The following is an 18,166-nucleotide window of genomic DNA, read 5'->3' as shown; positions in this document are numbered from 1 at the left end:
CTGAATGTCTCCTTTGAATGCCGGCTTTTATGAGTAAACTTTCAGTTTTTCTGCGCTCAGACGGCTTTAGATCCTATCAGTTCTTCTACTACCTCCCACCCCCACATCGCTGCGTCTCTCTTCACGGCGCTGAACGCTGTTCGATGCTGGAGAGGCGATAAGTGTTAAATGATGTCAGGGGACCAGCATCTTCAAAAAGGATCTAAAAATAATAAACACTGAAGTCTGACAAGTTTTGTATAATGTTTTAATTTTTCAGGATAGTTCTTTCATCACATATACACATAAAAAAAACATTGTGCATCGCTTGCTTTTTATTATTTTTCTTTTATCTGCAATATTCATTCATTTTATATAGCCGTGTACATATGTGAGCTCTTTTATAGCCTCATTTAGTTTTTTAAATTGATCAAATTTACTCAGAGATGTGTCTTAAAATTCAATTTAGTTTCTAAAACACACTATGAATGAATAACAGCAACTTTGAGTGTTGTTTTTCAAAGAATTACAGAAAGCAGCAGGAAGAGCGGACTTGAGGGCATATTGCTTTTTTCTGTTTATGCGCATCTGTGCCATGAATCGTGTTATTCACAGGGTGTTTAGAGGAATGTGGATGCATGAGGGTATGAAGGCACACGGGGGAATTGTCCTCCTCACTCCTTCAGCCCGGAGCAGCAGCTAATTAAGACAGTGTGATGAGATAGGAGTCTGGCTGGGAACAGTAATTGGCCTGGAACGAGACATAATGTATCGAATGTGTCCCCGGCAAAAAGAACAAATGATGATTAAGCTGTTAACGGGCTGTAGCTGGTTTTGGCACAGTGTGTTTAACATCACGTTTTTGGATTTATTTTTGGCTGATGACCCTGTTTGCTGGTCAGGTTATGGGTTTTTATTTTTCTTTGTGGACTTTCAGCCAGTTTAGCAGGGGAGAACAATGGAGCTGTCGTGCCAGCTTAGCCGTGGAAGAGAATCAGATCCACCCATTATCATCCGCCCTCTGCCGCGCTCATCCCACCTCTCGCCCCCGCCGCATTTTAGCCCACATATGAAATTATGCTCTTCCATTTGAGTAGTATGTTGATTAGTGCAGATGATATTAGTTTCATCCCTTCTTCCTGTGTGTCTAAAATGCCAGGCAGTCCCCCTAATGGCCTTTTATATAGGCCACATAAATCTCTGTCTGTCCCCACCGCGGGGCATAGCCTTTTATTGGCCCCAATCCATCCCCCAGCGAGCAGAAGCCGCGATTGGTTAATGAGCTCCACGAGACACGAGGCAGGTCAGTAAAGCAGTCTCAGGTTGATACCCACAGTGACCCCCCCCCCCCTCGCTTCTGGCCCCCGACGCAGGATGGCTTTAATCTCGGTAGGGTGACAACGAGACATTAATCATGTAATTAGGAGGGGAGAGTTAGGAGCTGTGGGCTTCTGGTATGTCCAACACATGCTTTAACAGTGGTCTGGGCTCCGGCGACGACTGTAGTACATAAAGAGGATGACTCAGAGAGATTTGTCTGGAACAGTCGGGGACAGTCCCGCTCTAACTTGTTTTGCTGGTTTATTTCAAAGTCAAGCTCACAGAGGCAGATAAACCAGAACTTAACCAGAAAAACCCAAACTTGGAGAATATTACATCAGCCGGTCCTCTGATCATCACACTGGCACCTGCTTTAAAAAACGCACACATCATAGGCCTACTTTCTGTTTTGCAGCAACTTTTTTTTTGTGGACTCCTCTGAGTAAACACACAGGGAGATGATCTAATGGCTCACAAATGGTACATGCTGTTAGAGGTAGAGATCACAAATGGCACCGAGTAGTGAGGAAACGAGTGAGACCACGGCTATACGGCATGTCCCTGCAAGTGCTGACAACTAAAAAAAAAAAAACATCACAGTTGCAGTTCTGTCCAACACAAACATGAGGGTTCATCACATGACAAAAATGTGACTTGGATCCCGGTCTATTGAAAGCATATGTGAGGTTAGCCGCTGCTGTTCTACATTAAATCAGAAATGTGATTAGTCTGTTAAATAATGGAACAAAGCAGTTTTTTGCATCTGTGTGGGTTTTACACTGAGGTCTGAGGGCTTTTAATGGGAGATGAGTGGTAACATCCAGAGAAGCCTGTTCCAGGAATCATGTTTCATGCTTTTTTATTATTATTATTTGCAGAAAAACGTTAATAATGCGTTTGTTCTTGTTCTTTTTTTTTTACTCTTTCATGTCTTTACAGAACAAATTCACACTGAATATCATCCAAAACAGTAACGACATGATGAGAAAGGCATTTAAATTATTTGTAATGGAGACAAAAACAATCAAAGTGCCACTGAACGAGCATTAAAGGGCCATTTCACTCTATGGAAGGATGGATAACTCTCCATTCCTTCTGCACTAACGCTCTTATTCACCCGGGCTGCAGGCAGGGTTATGTTGCATAAGTGTAGTATGAGTATGTGTGTTGCTGTTTACAGGCCCGAGAAGAGAATCGCGCTGCGCCTGCAGAGATGAAAGACTACTCTGCAAATCACAGCCCTCTGCTGCCTGAAAACTCTCACCGATTGGCTCAAACTAGGAAGTTAGGGGACCGGGCAACATGGCAACTGAGTCAGCGACCTCACATGGTCACGATGACATCAGCAGCTGTTGAGTAAAAAGACGCTCTCACTGGTGCACGTTTAAACATTATGCTTATGTGGTACACGGGGCTAAAAATAGTAGTGCGCTTGTATTGTAAAGGGGGAAAAATATGCTGCGAGAATGGGAGAAAAAAAAAGGCTCAATCACTTCTCAAACAATCCCTGTAATCCCGCTAAAACCAAGGAGCCGTGCAGTTTGAGCTACGTTCTAATTAAAGCTCTAATAAAAAGCTTCCTGCAGCTGAATGAATATTTAATCAGCCAGAGAGCAGCAATGGGAAAGCTGCGATGAAACACAAAGGACAAATTAGACAGAAATTCATTAATTTAGCATATCAGAAGAAGTGGTGTTTTGAATATTGTCACCAGCATGCATTAATTCTCCAGCACAGCAAAAATGGGCTAATTAAGTGTATTGGGATTTTATTATTAAAACCTTTACACATCATTTCAGCTACTGCTCGGTACCATGTCTTACTGCTGTTTTAACATATTCACACCTAGACTCACTTTGTCTTAGATCTACATAAACCAGCAGGATAGAAATATCTCCACTTTTAATAGAAAACTAATAAAAATGAATTAAATCTGGGTCACATACAGTACAGTATGATATTAAATGTGAGAATATTAGGGTTCATGGTTTTCCCTTTCATCTGATTTTTATATTTTAATCAAATCCAATCCTTTTGACAGTGATTTGTAAAAACACTTGTAGACTACTGCAGGTCTGCACTGCATTATTTGGATGTTGTTTCCTGAGGGATGGTCATGCCATAGACTGACTTGGGCTAAATGTGTTAACTGCATCAGCGCCTGTGCCTGATTTTTGCACGGTCACTTGGCAAAAACATGTGCCCTTTTCTTCTGACGAATCAAGAACCTGCGCGTGTTTCACTCCTGCTGTGGTGATGCACGGCCCCCCAGTGCGTTGAAAAGTGTAGGAAACGTAAACAGCACCAGAGGGCTGCAGACCTCTGACTGTCCTCTCTGTGTCAGTCTGTTGTCGCTGTCACTCTCCTAACGGCTGCAGAAGTGTGACTCTCGTGTTACACGCCGGTGAAGGAGAGCAGGATTATCTGTGGGTGGCGGGAGGGAGGAGGTGGCAGCCAGTTCCCGTAGTGTAGTGGTTATCACGTTCGCCTAACACGCGAAAGGTCCCCGGTTCGAGACCGGGCGGGAACAGCACTTTTTTTTCATTTTTTAATCATGACAGGTCAGACCATGAACCCTGCAAAGAACAGTCATTTCACGTAGCAATTAAAATAAATGTTAAACCGGTCACCGGTGGCTCTAACAGTGACCCATTTATTAATCTCATCAGAAGCGGTAATGCTTTAAAGCCTGTTTAAACTCATTTCAAAGTCTTCAACCTCTTTTATTTACCACATTATTACAAGCACAATCCTAGCACTAAACAGCAGTCAAAGCACTCAGTCTATTATCATTTTCAGACAAGTTTGTTTTTGCCAAAAAAGGCCACATCACTTCATATCACTTCATCATTCATTATTGCACCAACTTCTTTATCAGGTCCCTTGTGCACTACTTTTGTGCAAAGAGGAGACTAAAGAGTGTGTGGTGAGCGAAACACCGCGACACATCTTATCTGCTTTGTTCTGTCCCCGTAGATAAATGGGGGCAGAGTACAGGCTGTATGTGCATCCTGGCTCACGGCTGTCTGCTTCTTCTTTTGAAGTGAAGGCACTTGGTCGTGATATTTCTGCCAGCTCTGTGCATGACTGACAGAGAAGCAGCAAAAGATACTGAGATGAAACATCCCATTACTGCAGGGCCTACAAGTGGCAGCCACATGTCTCCTATTGCATTTACTTCAAATGCTCAAACACATAAAAGAACAATGATACCGCAGTATACTGTATTTGTGTGTGTGATGGTATACAGGGGTCTGGTTTAGTCACGCCATACAGTAAATGGGCAGCATAGTAACCAGCTGAGCCTCAAACTCTGGTGCACTCTCACACAACAATGAGTTCCTGTACAACAATCTCGTACTGGTTGGATTGCTCTGTACTCAAAACACACATACGTATGTATTGTTTTCTAAATAAGGGAAAGACTGAAACTGGAATGCAACGCTACAGTCCAGTAGATTTGAAGTTTTCTGTTTTCTGTCTGCTCTGGCCTCTCTTCAATCATACATCCTTGATATTTTCACGGTCCTACAAAGAGCGCTTTGACGCCGCACTGATGCGATACTAAGCGGAACCATATTAGCTCGAGGATGTCTCTTTAAAGAAAAAAAAAACACCAGATAGTTTCTGACTTTTATCTTTTTCCCAGACATGTGCATGAGCGTGCATGCATACCGTAGATGCCCATGTGTTTGAAATCCCCCTCCAGCAGTTCTGTGAATGGAAGTTGGTCATTGTAGTTTTCATCTCTCTGAAGATGAAAGGGGACTGAAGCGAAGCTGCAATAAGGATTATTAGACTTATTCATTCTGAACATACAGTGAATGTGCACGTGTATCTCATTTGCTTTAAATACACCATCAGTTCCCACGTCCACATGTCCACCACAGTCTGATTTAGTTGATTGTAACCAGTTTTATGTCTTTATTTTAGCCTCTAGGCTGTGTTAAAATCATCCACCTTTGCATCTCCAGTCGTCCTGTCACCTGCTGCCCTCTACGTGCTGCTTCCCCTCCTGAGACGTCACTCAGGATAAAACCTGTAATCCTCCTTCAGCTTTGTTTAAACCAGCCGGCTCGACACATCCCCCACTAAGTCACAGTTCATCTCCAAGAAAGCAGTTTCTTGCCTCGCAGCCTTTTTCCTGACATTTTGTTCTGAATTCGGAGCGTACAGTAATAACTTTGTTTAGAGTAAGTCGGCCTGAGTTTGCCTCGTGCAGGCCTCTTTAGCCAAGCTGTTTGCAGTCAACCCTTTAGTTTAAACCAACTCATTTCCCAGGAAAGAAACGGGAGGGGGAATGAGCCAAGTTCCACTTTAAGTATTTTTTAATAAAAAAAAGAAAAGAAAAGAAAAGAAAAGAGCCCAGTTGAGGATACAGTTTCGAGACGGGTCAGGGAGTGTAAGCACTGCCTGTAAAGAATCCCTTTTTGTTTTTACAACCCTATTTGAGTACATTCATTTTTAATCAGGTTCTTCAGAAATTAGGAGGGGGTAATAGAGAGGAAATAGGTGGGAGGAAGGTTTAATTTTTTTCCCCTCGGTGAGTCTGCTTCGACGCGCCGTCAGAAAGTCCTGGATTTTCGCCCACTCTTCTTGGCAGTAGCTGTGTAAAGACCCAATTGCGGTGATTACCTGTCTCTCATCTCAAACCGAAACCCTGCTGGGAAAACAGGATTTAACGATAATAGGAATGCGTGAAACCGATGCCAAATGGGCTTTTTACGAGGTAATGAAATACACTCACTGAGAACTTTTTAATGGTTTCAGTCTAATGCTGACAATAGGAGAAGTGTGCTGCCCTTGCGCTCATCCAACACTTATTATTTTCCTCTAAGGTGAGCACATGGCCACGTGGGGTTGTAATGACATAACCAGTGTAGTGCGGATGCTCAAGCAGCCTATAAAAAAGGCATTAGCTGCTGTGGCCTCACACAGCAGGCGCAGACTCCAGGAGACTTAAAGAAACAACAAGCTTGCCATCCATCATCGTCTGAGAGGGCATCATGGGACACGTCCGATCCAGACTTTGAGTATGTGTGTGGTAAAGTAGGCCAAGTGTCTGGGCCAATTTGGAGCCATTGTTGGACCCCCAATACACAGCAGGGAGCATATGTGGGAAACATTAAGTGGCATCATTCTTTCCCCAAGTAGATGCGGTGAGTGCGTTGTGGTAAAGCAGCAGCAACTGACACGAGACACTTTGAATGTGATCTGGGTTAGAGACATGGAGCAGCTGAAAGGTGAACTCTGGACTCAGTGAAGATAAATCACAAGTGCCTTCGGTCACCCTCAAACGTAATCAGCTGCAGCTTTTCTCAGTATGTCGGTTGTGCAACGCATGGACAGTGAGGGGGGGGGGGTCATGGGCAGCCAGTTCCCGTAGTGTAGTGGTTATCACGTTCGCCTAACACGCGAAAGGTCCCCGGTTCGAGACCGGGCGGGAACAGCAGCTTTTCATCTCCACCAGTGAGAGTGGGGGGTTTCTTTGATAAGTACTGTAGCTCGTCAGCGCTTCGAAGAAACTGTTGCTCAATAATACTGTGGATAATAAGTTGTGCCAATCTGGTTCTGGATAAAATCAAATCAGTTGTTATTCTAACACATAAAATGATTGGATCATTTTCTTTGTGTTTACAGTAGTGCTCGACGGCATTAGATTAGCTTTTTGATAACTCAGTGAGGTTCTTATCAAATGTAAAGTGAAGGGGTGAAGCTTTAATCATCTCTCACACACCTCTGCTACTCCCTCTTGTTTGGAGTTTAACACCACTAAGGAATATGATTTTCCATTACTACATTTTCCACTGCACAGTATGTAAATATCAACAAGCCTGTCTGGGAATCGACAATGAGAGGGGAAAGGCCCGCCTCTTTCTGTGGTAAAAATATTCCCCATGATTCATGTGGGAAAAGAGTTTTGTTTGGGTTTCAGTGGCTTCACTCTGAACCGCACTTTGGCAAACTGTTGTTTCAGGTAGTGACTCTTACTTGGTCGTCCCCCCTTGTGACATGATGCCAGGATGTGACTCTTCCATTGTGCCTAATGCTATCAGAAATCTCTACATGAATTTAGTCATTTCTCCTTATTTAATAAAGACAAAAATCTCATCATCCAATGTCTCTGTTGTGTCTTTCAGCTGGATCCCACGACGGTGCAGTCAAAGAACTGGCACATGGACGTCATTGAGATGAATGGGGTGAGACACACGTTTTGTAAATAGTTACCGTAATGAGATGTGTTATGTTTGGCAAAGGCTGCGTTGGGTTGGCCATCTTTTTCATTCCGAGTGTTTTTATTCAACAGTCTGTGTATCATAACAAAACGGTATCCCCTTACAAGCCTGCAGGAAGTCAGAGTAGGATTGAGTTAAAGTGTTTAGTCCCTGAGACTACAAGAATTCAGCCTCGATCCAGAGAAAAGATCAATTTGGCTCTGTAATGATTACTCTGAAGGTGTTGGGTGTTGTAATTGTATCAGTAGCTCAGTGTTACGATTTCACTGTCAAAACTTCCCAATCACTAAGCAAACAGAGATGGTTTGTGAGGATCCTGGCTGCTCAGAGCGATGGAGTTTATTTCAACTGCGGTTTGTTCACCATCAGATCAAAGTGGAGTTCTCCATGAAGTTCACGAGTCGGGACCTCAGCTTGAAGAGAACGCCGTCCAAAAAACAGAGTGGGGTGTTTGGAGTCAAAATCAACGTGGTGACAAAGTAAGTATCTTCCCGGAGTAAAACTTTACTTTATACAAACCCATTACATGATATGTGAGCTATACACAGTCTGTTTCATTTTCCCTACACCATCAGAGAAGTAACGTGGGTGTAACTGCTGTTTGTGTCCACAGGCGTGAACGCTCCAAGGTGCCTTACATTGTCCGTCAGTGCATTGAGGAAGTGGAGAAGAGGGGGATTGACGAAGTAGGAATCTACAGGATCTCAGGGGTGGCCACTGATATCCAGGCCCTCAAAGCAGCGTTTGACACCAGTAAGTCTCGCGGCTCTCGCCCACTGGTTTCTGGGCGACACTGCCGGCCTCCCATCATCCTGAATAAGGATCAAAGTGCTATTTAGTATATTTTGAGGATGGGATTTACAAAGCAGGGCGCTCTGTGATACACAATATTCACAACATATTTTCAGGTCTCTCTTAGCAAAACAAACCGCCTTTCCAAGTCTTTTATCCCTTGTGCCATTAGGTTTTTAAACCTGCCAGCAACCATTTGAACCACCTTTCTGAATGAGTTTTTTTTTATCTATGCTTTCATGTTTTTCTTGACGACTGCTCCCTTAATTAAACTAATTAATTATTTATTAATTTTTAGTATAATATGATCACGTATGCTGTTTCTGTTCTGGGGCTTGACTTTTAACTTGACTTTTAACTAATTAATGAATGTGTTGAACGAAAAAATAATGTATGTAATAATGTTAGCTGCAAAACTGAATTGCCCTCTGGGATAAATAAAGATGCATTCTATTGTGTGACTGTCACTGAATTAGAAAAGGTGCAAAATGGTTAGGTTAGGTACTTTCTTTATTAACTACATATTAGTTTCACAGAGTAGGGCTAGGGTTAGTATGAAGGACGTATGACAAAAGGAAGAAAACTTAATTCAATCAAATCAAAAAACAAAAATAACCATTCTGAACCTTTATGTAATCAAAATAAGGATGTGTTGCCTCTCAGCACGTATCATGTGTGATGTGGTTTAGATTTGTGGGAATTGGCTGTCAGCATCCAGGACAGATGAGGAGGAGCAGCAGCTGTTTAGTGTTGTTCATAAGCGTCTCATTCGGTCACGGCTGCTTTTTACGTCATCCAGATCTGACTGAGCGGAGCCGAGTATCACTTTTCATTTCCGTGTGTGATATTCAGCGTCTTGTCTGTGTGTGGATGTGTGTGGTTGTCTAGAGGTTGCGTCACTCCTGGAGACGGAGAGAGAGCAGCTGTGTTATTGTGTCTGTAACAGTGCAGCGTGTTCACTTTCTAATCGGTCTTTGTTTGTGTCCGACCCGTAGATACCAAAGACATCCTGGTGATGCTGAGCGACATGGACATTAACGCCATCGCAGGGACACTGAAGCTGTACTTCAGGGAGCTGCCGGAGCCTCTGCTCACCGACCGCCTCTACCCCGCCTTCATGGAGGGCATAGGTGCGACCTTTTGTGCAGGAAGTTTTGTTTGTCATCAGCGGGCCATTTTTAGACTTGAGGGGGGAGTTATCGTTGCTCAGCTGAAAGAGATAAGGGCGAAAGTTTAAAAAGCTGTTTCACCATAATTTGATCTGACATCTTGTTCCTCTCTCTCGCAGCGCTCTCTGACCCAGCAGCCAAGGAGAACTGCATGATGCACCTCCTACGCTCCCTGCCGGACCCCAACCTCATGACCTTCCTTACTCTGCTGGAGCACCTCAAACGGTCAGTGGTGGACAGGAACGGAGTAAATTTACTTGAGTACTTGAGTAATCCAGAGGATTTGTACTTTACTTGAATATTAGATTTCTTTGGTACTTATTACTCTTACTTGAATACATTTCCAAGACAAATATTTTTACTTTTACTTGAGTTAATTTCTAGGAAGGTTGAAAAGTACTCGTTACTTTCAGGTCTGCTTTTTTTTTTCTTCTAAAATACTATTGAACACAAGCTGTGTTTGTCAAAAAAGGAAACCCTAACCCCTAAAAGCAGCACATCAGTGCAGGTGGTTTCAAAGAGTTAATTCTCAGAAACAAGAGTTAAAAGGCCCTTAAATTAATTTAGAAAAAATTATAGTAATTCATTAATGTGAAAAATAAGAAATTTACTCTTACTTTTACTTAAAGTAAATTTAAAAGCATGTACCGTACTTTGGGATACTTACGTACCTTTAAAAGCAAGTACTTTTTTACTCCTACTCAAGTAACATGTCGACTGAGCTATTTTTACTTAAAACTGAGTAAATTTTGACCAGTAGTATTTGTACTCTTACTCAAGTACTGGGGTCGAGTTCTCTGTCCATCTCTGCAAACGATACACACCCTCAAAAACCACTCTCAAAAACTATCCCTCAGATATCTACAGACATCTACTCCGTTTTTCCACCTGTCAGACAAAGAGTACCCAAATCTTTTAGTGTAATTTGGAAAGTGAATATATTTTTGCCCAAACTTTTCTAACCTTTAACCTCAAAACAAAAATCCACGGAGCACCGTGTGTATTAACGCCTTCCTCCCTGTTTGTGGCTGCAGGGTGGCTGAGAAGGAGCCCATCAACAAGATGTCCCTCCACAACCTGGCCACCGTGTTTGGCCCCACTCTGCTCAGGCCCTCAGAAACAGAGATCGCAAAGGGACAGCACATCACTTCCGCCTCGGACATCTGGTCACATGACGTCATGGCACAGGTACCTACGCACATTTTACATTTTTGACAGTTGAATATGAATCTACACATGTAAAAACCACGTGCCTGTGATTACTCACTGATGCCCTCGGCCGCTTTGTTTTTACCAAACGGTTTTCTCGATAGCTTGAAACTGGGTAAGCATCTTTCTGTGAGAACCTGCAATAAATGGTAGCCTGGTGCGTACATGCGTTTCTCCTCGCTCGCTGCACGTGTTTTCCAGATGAATTTTACTCCCACGCCGCCGAGTGACCCGTGTCACTGAAGTCTATTCTCCCAGCTGTATTTAGGCTGCAGGCCATCAATTCATCTCTGCTGAGAGATGAGTTTCCTGTGTGTTTTCTTGGTAGGATAAACAACATCCAGAGTAAATCATCATAAATGGGGCAGCATGCACATGCTGGAGACCCCGTCCGTCCATTACAGTGAAGCGTAGTGTTTGTATTGCGGCTTATTTAAATTCTAAATGTTTATTGCACTAGTACACAAAATGTCAAACACCAAAGAGAGATGTTTCCGCCTGTATATTCTGCATATTATCTCAGAGTGATGTATTTACCTTCATTCTAATGAAAACCCATCCGTCAGTTAAAGTTCAGGTCCTCTGACTTGCAAAGTACTTTTTTGAGCAGTCGAGTGCATATTATAAATTCAGTCATGCACCTGGAACTGATTTTGCTGCTAAGCTGTGAGCACCATCAAACAAACGGTGAATCAAATTAAACTTCCCAGACATATGCCTATATCTGATAACTGATTAAAAGGGAGATTAAGGGAAATTTGTGGAGCGTAGCAAGAAGCAGCATTAGACTGATTCACCCATTTTCATAAAGAGGATTGTCTAGACACGCAACAATGTTTTGAAATGTTCAGAAGTGAGTGAAGAGTGAGTTTACTGCTCTACCCATCCCTATTTTTTGTATTTTAACCTTATTTCACCAGATGATTGATCTCACTGAGCTCAGATCAGTATTCTTCATGGGAGCTGTACAAAGAGTTTAACCTGAAAACCTACCTGTGACCACAGTCTGACCAGAGAGCAAAGTAAACTTCAGTATAAGTGCTGAATTATACACAACCCCCAACATCAAAGCAGAAACTCATGAGCCAAAACTAGTTAAATATTAACCAAAAAGATTTGTCAGCCGCAAAATCCAGAATTATTTAAAATTCAGCAAGAGAAAAATTAGTTTTTAAATCTTTATGTTCTGACTTTTTTTTAGAGAGAGAAAACAGCATGAGAAGATATTTCTGTCTCATATGCTTAATTTCTAGGAGAATAAAGTAATGAGGATGAAGACCTCTGTGACCTTAGAGATAGAACGAAGAAAAGTTACAGAAATTACAGCTATTGATCTTAAAATTTGAAAATAAAATGTTCAAGTGTGTCAAAGAACTACTTATGTTGAGTGGTACTTTTATTTTTAAAGTAGAACAAGACATGTGCTACAGTTGTACTTTATCATTACAGTAGATTATTTACACATTTACCTGCTGATTTGCTCTAATTCTCAACACAATCAGCAGCTACACAGAGCTCTTGAAGAAATCCAATATCAAAGAAGAAGCCTCAGCTCTTTATTCTTGTAATATCTGCCATCATCAATCTTATTTATCTCTCTTTTTTTAATACTTGAGTATCAAACAGAACAGAAGTGGTGTCATAGAAATAGAAAACACATCAATACAACCTGGATATCCATAGACACTAATGGTGTCTCTGTGAATGGTCAGTCAGATTTGAACATTTACAGTAGACACGAAGGTCACATTTTTAGAGCCGGTGTGACTAAACATTTGGAGGATGTAACTATACCAGACGTCCTGCACAGAAAAATACCACACAAATCTGTTAAGAAATTGGAAAAACTGAGAAACTGTAACTCCATATCTTGCCTGACAATTCATATTTTGAAGTTTTCCTCTGTGTTACAGTGGCCCAGTTGTCTGTCCACCCACTGGGACATTGCAAACAGGAAATGCTAGTTGCCAATTCTGTGTACTTTTAATAAAGTCTTTAATATAAACACATACAGGCTAAAAGAAAAGAGGGATAACAGACAGGGAGTACAGAGCCAGGCTTTAACCCTCTATTAGATTAAACAGAAGACAGAGACAGTCAGAATGATTTGGATTAAATTTTTGATTAAATTGAATAATTAATGAAATGGAATTTGTAATGAGCCAAACTTCTCTCTCCCCTCAGGTCCAGGTGCTGCTCTACTACCTGCAGCATCCTCCCATCTCCTTTGCCGAGCTGAAGCGCAACACGCTCTACTTCTCCACTGACGTCTAAATCCCCACCCAGCTCCCTCAGGGCGGCACCTGGAGACGAGACAGTGGGAGACTCCATACAAACCTCGGTCCCTGCCACTCGCTCCTCCTGCCTCACCTTTCCTCCCAGCAGGCAGCTCATCTCATCTGTACAGCCCCATCCCACCCACCCACCTATACCCACCCCGACATCTTTCCTCTTCACTCACCCAAACCAACCCCCAACCCCAAACCCCACCCCAGCCCCTATCCTGAAAAGAGATGGAGCCAAAACATGACGGGAGGCGGTGAAGGAGATTCCCTGGTCGTCTTAAGTAGTCATGCATCATGTCCTGTTTGTAATGTGAGGGAAGCAGAGCCGCTCTCCGCCTCCCACCGACGAGACGACAAGGCATTCTGGGAGCACAGTGGGAAAGGTTGAGGGGGTCCCGAGGCAACAGCCTGGCGCGGCGGCACAGGGTCAAGCCCCGAAGCGTGTGCGGTGGTGTCATCTCGCGAGCCCTTTCCAGACACACTGGTTAAATGATCTCAGAAACCTCCAGCTTTTCTTTTTTTTTTTTTTTTTCCCCCGATCAGAGGCATTCCAGAAAAATGGCATTTCCATGTTTTTATAAATCTGTTCAACAGCTGTTTTTGTTTTCCTTTTTCTGTCTTTTCTGGCTTTGTGCATGTGGTGGAGGAGGCTGGGGTGTATGAGTGACAATGTGGATGTACTCCAGTGAGCGTGTGAGTGAATGTGTGTGTTTAAGGGACTTTGAGGACTTGTGAGGTTTAGAAGTGGCTGAGAAGAAGCTGTCCTAAAGAACGGCTGGCGATGCGAACTCTCTGTGCTGACAAACAAGAGAGAGCCGCCAGTTCCCCCAGTGAGTCTCGGCCAAATTAGCCCTATTTATTTTAAATATATATAATATGTGTGCCTGTACAGTTCTGTGCAACTAGAGAAATGCTCTAAGGAGTCTGTTTTTTGAAGTTTATTCAGGTAGTGATGTTATTTTTAGTCTGATTTTCTCATCCACCATGTCCATGGTTGGTAAGCTGTAACTGAAAAAGACCACCAGAACTTCTGCCAGTTAATTTCAGATCACTTAGTAGAGGAGAGGCCACTCTGTGACGTGAGGGTTGTCAAGATAAAAAAAAAGAAGAAAAAAAAAACACAACAAATGGAACATTTAGCTTTTTTTTTCTTGTTGTTGCATTGCAAGCCTGTTCCAAGTGTCTTACTGCACCGGTATAATCTATAGGATGATTTGTGTAGTTGCCCTCATTGCATGTTCAGCTTGTCAATCAAACCAGGCCGGGTAACACAAAGGTAGGTTGTCTCTGCAAGGCCCCTTGCTACAACTGGCAAACGCTCATCTCTGCTCTGTACAAAGCCAACAACCTTTCTGCTATCAAGCCTGCGACATATCTTAAAATACTGTAAGCACTGCTAGATGAGTACTATTTGATATTTTTAATATAAGATTAAAATAAAATAAAAAATGTTGTATTTTACTTCTTTTGAGAAGAATTTCAATATACTGTAATATTGAGGCTAAATGTCAATGTGAACTTTTTCCCCCCTTTTTTAGTAAAATAAAAGTTACCAAAACACTCTGACTGTGTGTCCGTCTGAACTTCCATAAGACTGTCTGTGGAAACAGTGGATAAATGATCAATAAAACATAACTGATGTCATACCATGTTATATTAGCTATTTATCAGATGTATTACGCTGTATAAGTGACTTTAACAGCTGCCCAACACACACTGTTCATTACATCAACTAAACTAGAATGAGATTTTGTCTGTTTTTACTTTAATTTAATGCCTCCAGTCATGTCTTTATAAAGTGTAAATAAGTTCAATAAGTTGATCGGAACAACATTTATCTCATTAGCAAGACTCAATTTCAGATTTCTCTCACTTTAAGGTGGAGTAAGGAGGACCTCTAGTGGTGACACATAGTGATCACACTTTTTTCACATCAGCCACCAGTAATAAATGCTTCACTGACATTTACCAACTTGGATTTTCCACAACATTTCTGCTCTGGTGTCACATACATGATACTTGAGTAATGTTTTTAAATCAAACATTTTAAAACCATATCTGTTGTTTGCTCTGACTCTAGTAATTATAAAACAAAACACTGTTTTGATAGGGTCCTTGCACCGTTAGGCACTCAGGCACTAATTTATAGTCCAAACTATTTGTTTATCAGTGCTATTAAATGATTGTTTAAATTACTACTACTTTGAATTTTAAGTAAGTGTGTGATTTCAAATCACATATTTAAAATAATTATTTTTATTATTATTTTAGACTGAACATAATTTATGACATCCTCAAATGTACACATGACAGCAGTACTGGTTGTCTCTGATGGTGAAGAGATGTTAACACACATTGCTTATACTATAAAGATTAGATTCATTACTTTGATAGTGGTCATTGACACTTGTAAAAGAAAACAGTGATGAAAAAAAACAACTTTAATATACATAATCCTTATATGGATTAGTTACTGACACATCACATCTCCATGTTCTACAACAAGAACAGTGTTGGTCTGAGTCTCATGTGTGGTGGTCCTGACTCAGAGTCAAATTGACTTTCATCCCATCATGACACAGTGGACTCACTCTGCTGAGTTTCTTGATCCTCCGTATGAAAGTAGGGTTGCTTTGCTCAAACTGTCCACAACACAAAGGTAATAATAAGACATAGGAGAAATAAAAACAGACAGGTCTGTTTCAGTTCACTGTATACAAACAGAACCGTGTCACTTCCATCACATACAGCACATCTGTTCTGCCTTTGCAGCAGTTCTCCATGTGCAGGGAAATATTCACAAAGTCCTCTTGGGGCTCATCCAGATGTGCATCGGTTAGGCTCTTGTCCACAGAACCGCTCTTTAGTGGTTCACCGCAAATAATATTCAATAGCAGCGGAGAATGCAGCAAAACCCCCACATCCCAGGACCCCAGCCTTCAGACCAGCTGCAAAAGAAAAATGCAAACATCAGAAATACTTTTAATTTGAAAAAAATTGGGTGAATGCCACCAAGTCACATACCACGAAATCCAATCGCTCCTCCAGTTACACAACCGCTGTACACTGCATTCTTCCAGTCGGATACCCCTCGGTGCTGTGGGAAAAAACACAGACAAAAACATTTTAATTGTGCGTAAGTGTGAGGTAAGTCAATGATAATTACCAGGTAACATCCTGCTTTTCAGTACATGAAGTGTAATTGTTTTGAGTCTACAGTTTTACAGCAGAGGGAGCTATCGGACCATTTGAGAAGGTAAAAAAATAAAGAAAAACAGAACGAGAATGAGGATCCTACTGTAAAACATCTGTAATTCAACACACATCAAACATATGAAGTATTCCAGCTGTTTGTGTATTTTGTATTACACTAACATTCTAGAAATGTGTCCACCAATTGGCAGCAGATGTGTTCGGGACCTTAAAACTTCCATAATACCTAATGTGACCAATTCTTGTGAAAGTGTTTATAACTGTGATGAAGATACATATTGATTTATTTTCTAAATCTCCTGAGGTACAATTCAAAATAAATGATTTAGCTTTTGTCGTCTGAATCTAAATGCACAGTTGAGAGATGTGTAGTATCATATTCATACATTATGTTTTCTAACAGACTGTAATGAAAGTCGTTAGTTTCAGTCATGTTTATGGAACTGTGTGTGGTTGTATACAGCCCCCTCATAATGAAGAGAGGTGCTGTGACTTACCGATTCAATGATGCACTCTGTACAAGAGAACATGGCGCCCACAATGGCGAAGTTCTTGGCGTAGGACATCCCTCTCTGGCCCATGTCTTTCAAGACTTCACGTGCTGATGGAGTCTTAAGGGGGTCTTTCGGGTCGAAGCCAACGTTGGTATCAATGCCGGCCGTGAAGACACCAAAAGCTCCTCCAAGGACAAACCCTGTGGGGAACAGAAACACAGACATCAGTGTCTAATCAATAAAGAACAAAAACACCATCACACCTGCCCTCAGGTGATTGGTTCTGTTTGTGTAAGGCAACATTGTAGTGGCCTGCCAAGACCAATCATTTGGTCTATCTATGACATAAAGACATGGTCATCCCTGATTGCACACCCTGAAGAGATGATCAATTAATAAGACAAGCTTCACATCCACATGAATGTGAAGTTTGCATGGGGCAAAGTGTAACATTTTTACTTTGATTATCAGAATATATTTTCAGCCTAGCATTTCTTCCTATGGCCCAAGCTTGGGCTAAGTCCTTAATAAAGATTTGTTGATTGATACATTTACTTGATTGATTATGAAAACATCGCACCAAAATCTCAGTACAGTACCCCCCTCGAGTCCTCGCGTAAATGCACAGTGGGGCATACCCCCCAAAAAATGACAGGTACAGAAGATCCTGATGTTTATTGTTGGTGTGGTTTCTTACCTCCTACACAGGCCAGGACAGACTTGAAGGCGCAGCTCTCCATTCCCCTCTCGATCATCTTCTGCTCGTCGCTTTTCGGAGGCACCGGCAGCCCCCCCATAACAGTGGGATTCAGGTCTTTTACGGGCCTCTTGTCCCCGATAAGATGGTCCAGGATCGTACTGTACTGAAGGGTTTGGCTGTCCAGACCCGGTCCAGCCGAAGCTGGACCTTGTGAGTCGGAGGCAGCGCTGTCTGCAACACCCGTGGACGCGGCCATGTTTCTCAATGACAGCGCTCTGGGTGAATGTATTCAACGACTAGGTTTCACAGATTCGTTACATTTTTATTTCCTGAAAGTGGAGATAGTGGGTCATGAAAAAAATAACATATATTAATATGACGATCATATAGAAGAAAAACACGTATTTTTGAATAAATGTTTTTATGCTCTGACGATAAGGTTCATTTCAATTCATGTCCGCAGATTCGACACAAAGTCAACCTAACTTTAGCAGCAGCAGCAGCAGCAGCCCTGCATTATCCAGGCAAATTATGCAATGCTTTCCTTGAAATTTTATGCTAATTTTTTAGGCTTTGATCTAATGCCAGATAGCACTTTATTTGAGTTATAGATACTACATTTCTGCAGCTTGGGCCTACTTTTTGTAGCAAGTGTTGAATACCGCATATTTAGCTAAACGGAACGGCGAAATACTACAAAAAACACATCCAACACAAAACAATACCATCAAAAAACAATCTTCTACAAAACTACAGTTAAGTCCTCTTG

General features: G+C 41.9%; 2 protein-coding genes across 4 annotated transcripts in view; one reads left to right on the top strand and one right to left on the bottom strand.

The window, feature by feature from the left end:
- The window catches only part of abr (ABR activator of RhoGEF and GTPase), a 126,746-nt gene extending 112,190 nt beyond the window's left edge, over positions 1-14,556 (top strand). For all 3 annotated transcript variants that reach the window (XM_083986518.1, XM_083986520.1, XM_083986519.1), the window contains 7 exons: positions 7,440-7,499; positions 7,905-8,014; positions 8,149-8,288; positions 9,323-9,457; positions 9,616-9,721; positions 10,531-10,684; positions 12,890-14,556. In XM_083986518.1, the coding sequence (XP_083842644.1) occupies positions 7,440-7,499; positions 7,905-8,014; positions 8,149-8,288; positions 9,323-9,457; positions 9,616-9,721; positions 10,531-10,684; positions 12,890-12,979 (795 nt within the window). In that variant the 3' untranslated portion in view covers positions 12,980-14,556. The remainder of the gene's footprint in view (positions 1-7,439; positions 7,500-7,904; positions 8,015-8,148; positions 8,289-9,322; positions 9,458-9,615; positions 9,722-10,530; positions 10,685-12,889) is intronic.
- An 871-nt stretch (positions 14,557-15,427) lies between these two features.
- On the bottom strand, positions 15,428-17,665 carry timm22 (translocase of inner mitochondrial membrane 22 homolog (yeast)). Its single transcript, XM_083986354.1, has 4 exons — positions 17,395-17,665; positions 16,701-16,897; positions 16,015-16,087; positions 15,428-15,938 (listed from the first exon to the last, which is right to left on the bottom strand). Exons 1-4 carry the CDS (start codon positions 17,651-17,653, stop codon positions 15,862-15,864), a joined length of 606 nt encoding a protein of 201 aa, XP_083842480.1. The 5' UTR covers positions 17,654-17,665; the 3' UTR covers positions 15,428-15,861.
- Between the last annotated feature and the right edge of the window lie 501 nt (positions 17,666-18,166).

The sequence above is a fragment of the Trachurus trachurus genome (genome assembly GCF_905171665.1).
Source record: "Trachurus trachurus genome assembly, chromosome: 14".
Taxonomy (NCBI): domain Eukaryota; kingdom Metazoa; phylum Chordata; class Actinopteri; order Carangiformes; family Carangidae; genus Trachurus; species Trachurus trachurus.
The sequence above is the reverse complement of the archived record's forward strand: the minus strand, read 5'-3'. Positions and strand labels throughout refer to the sequence as shown.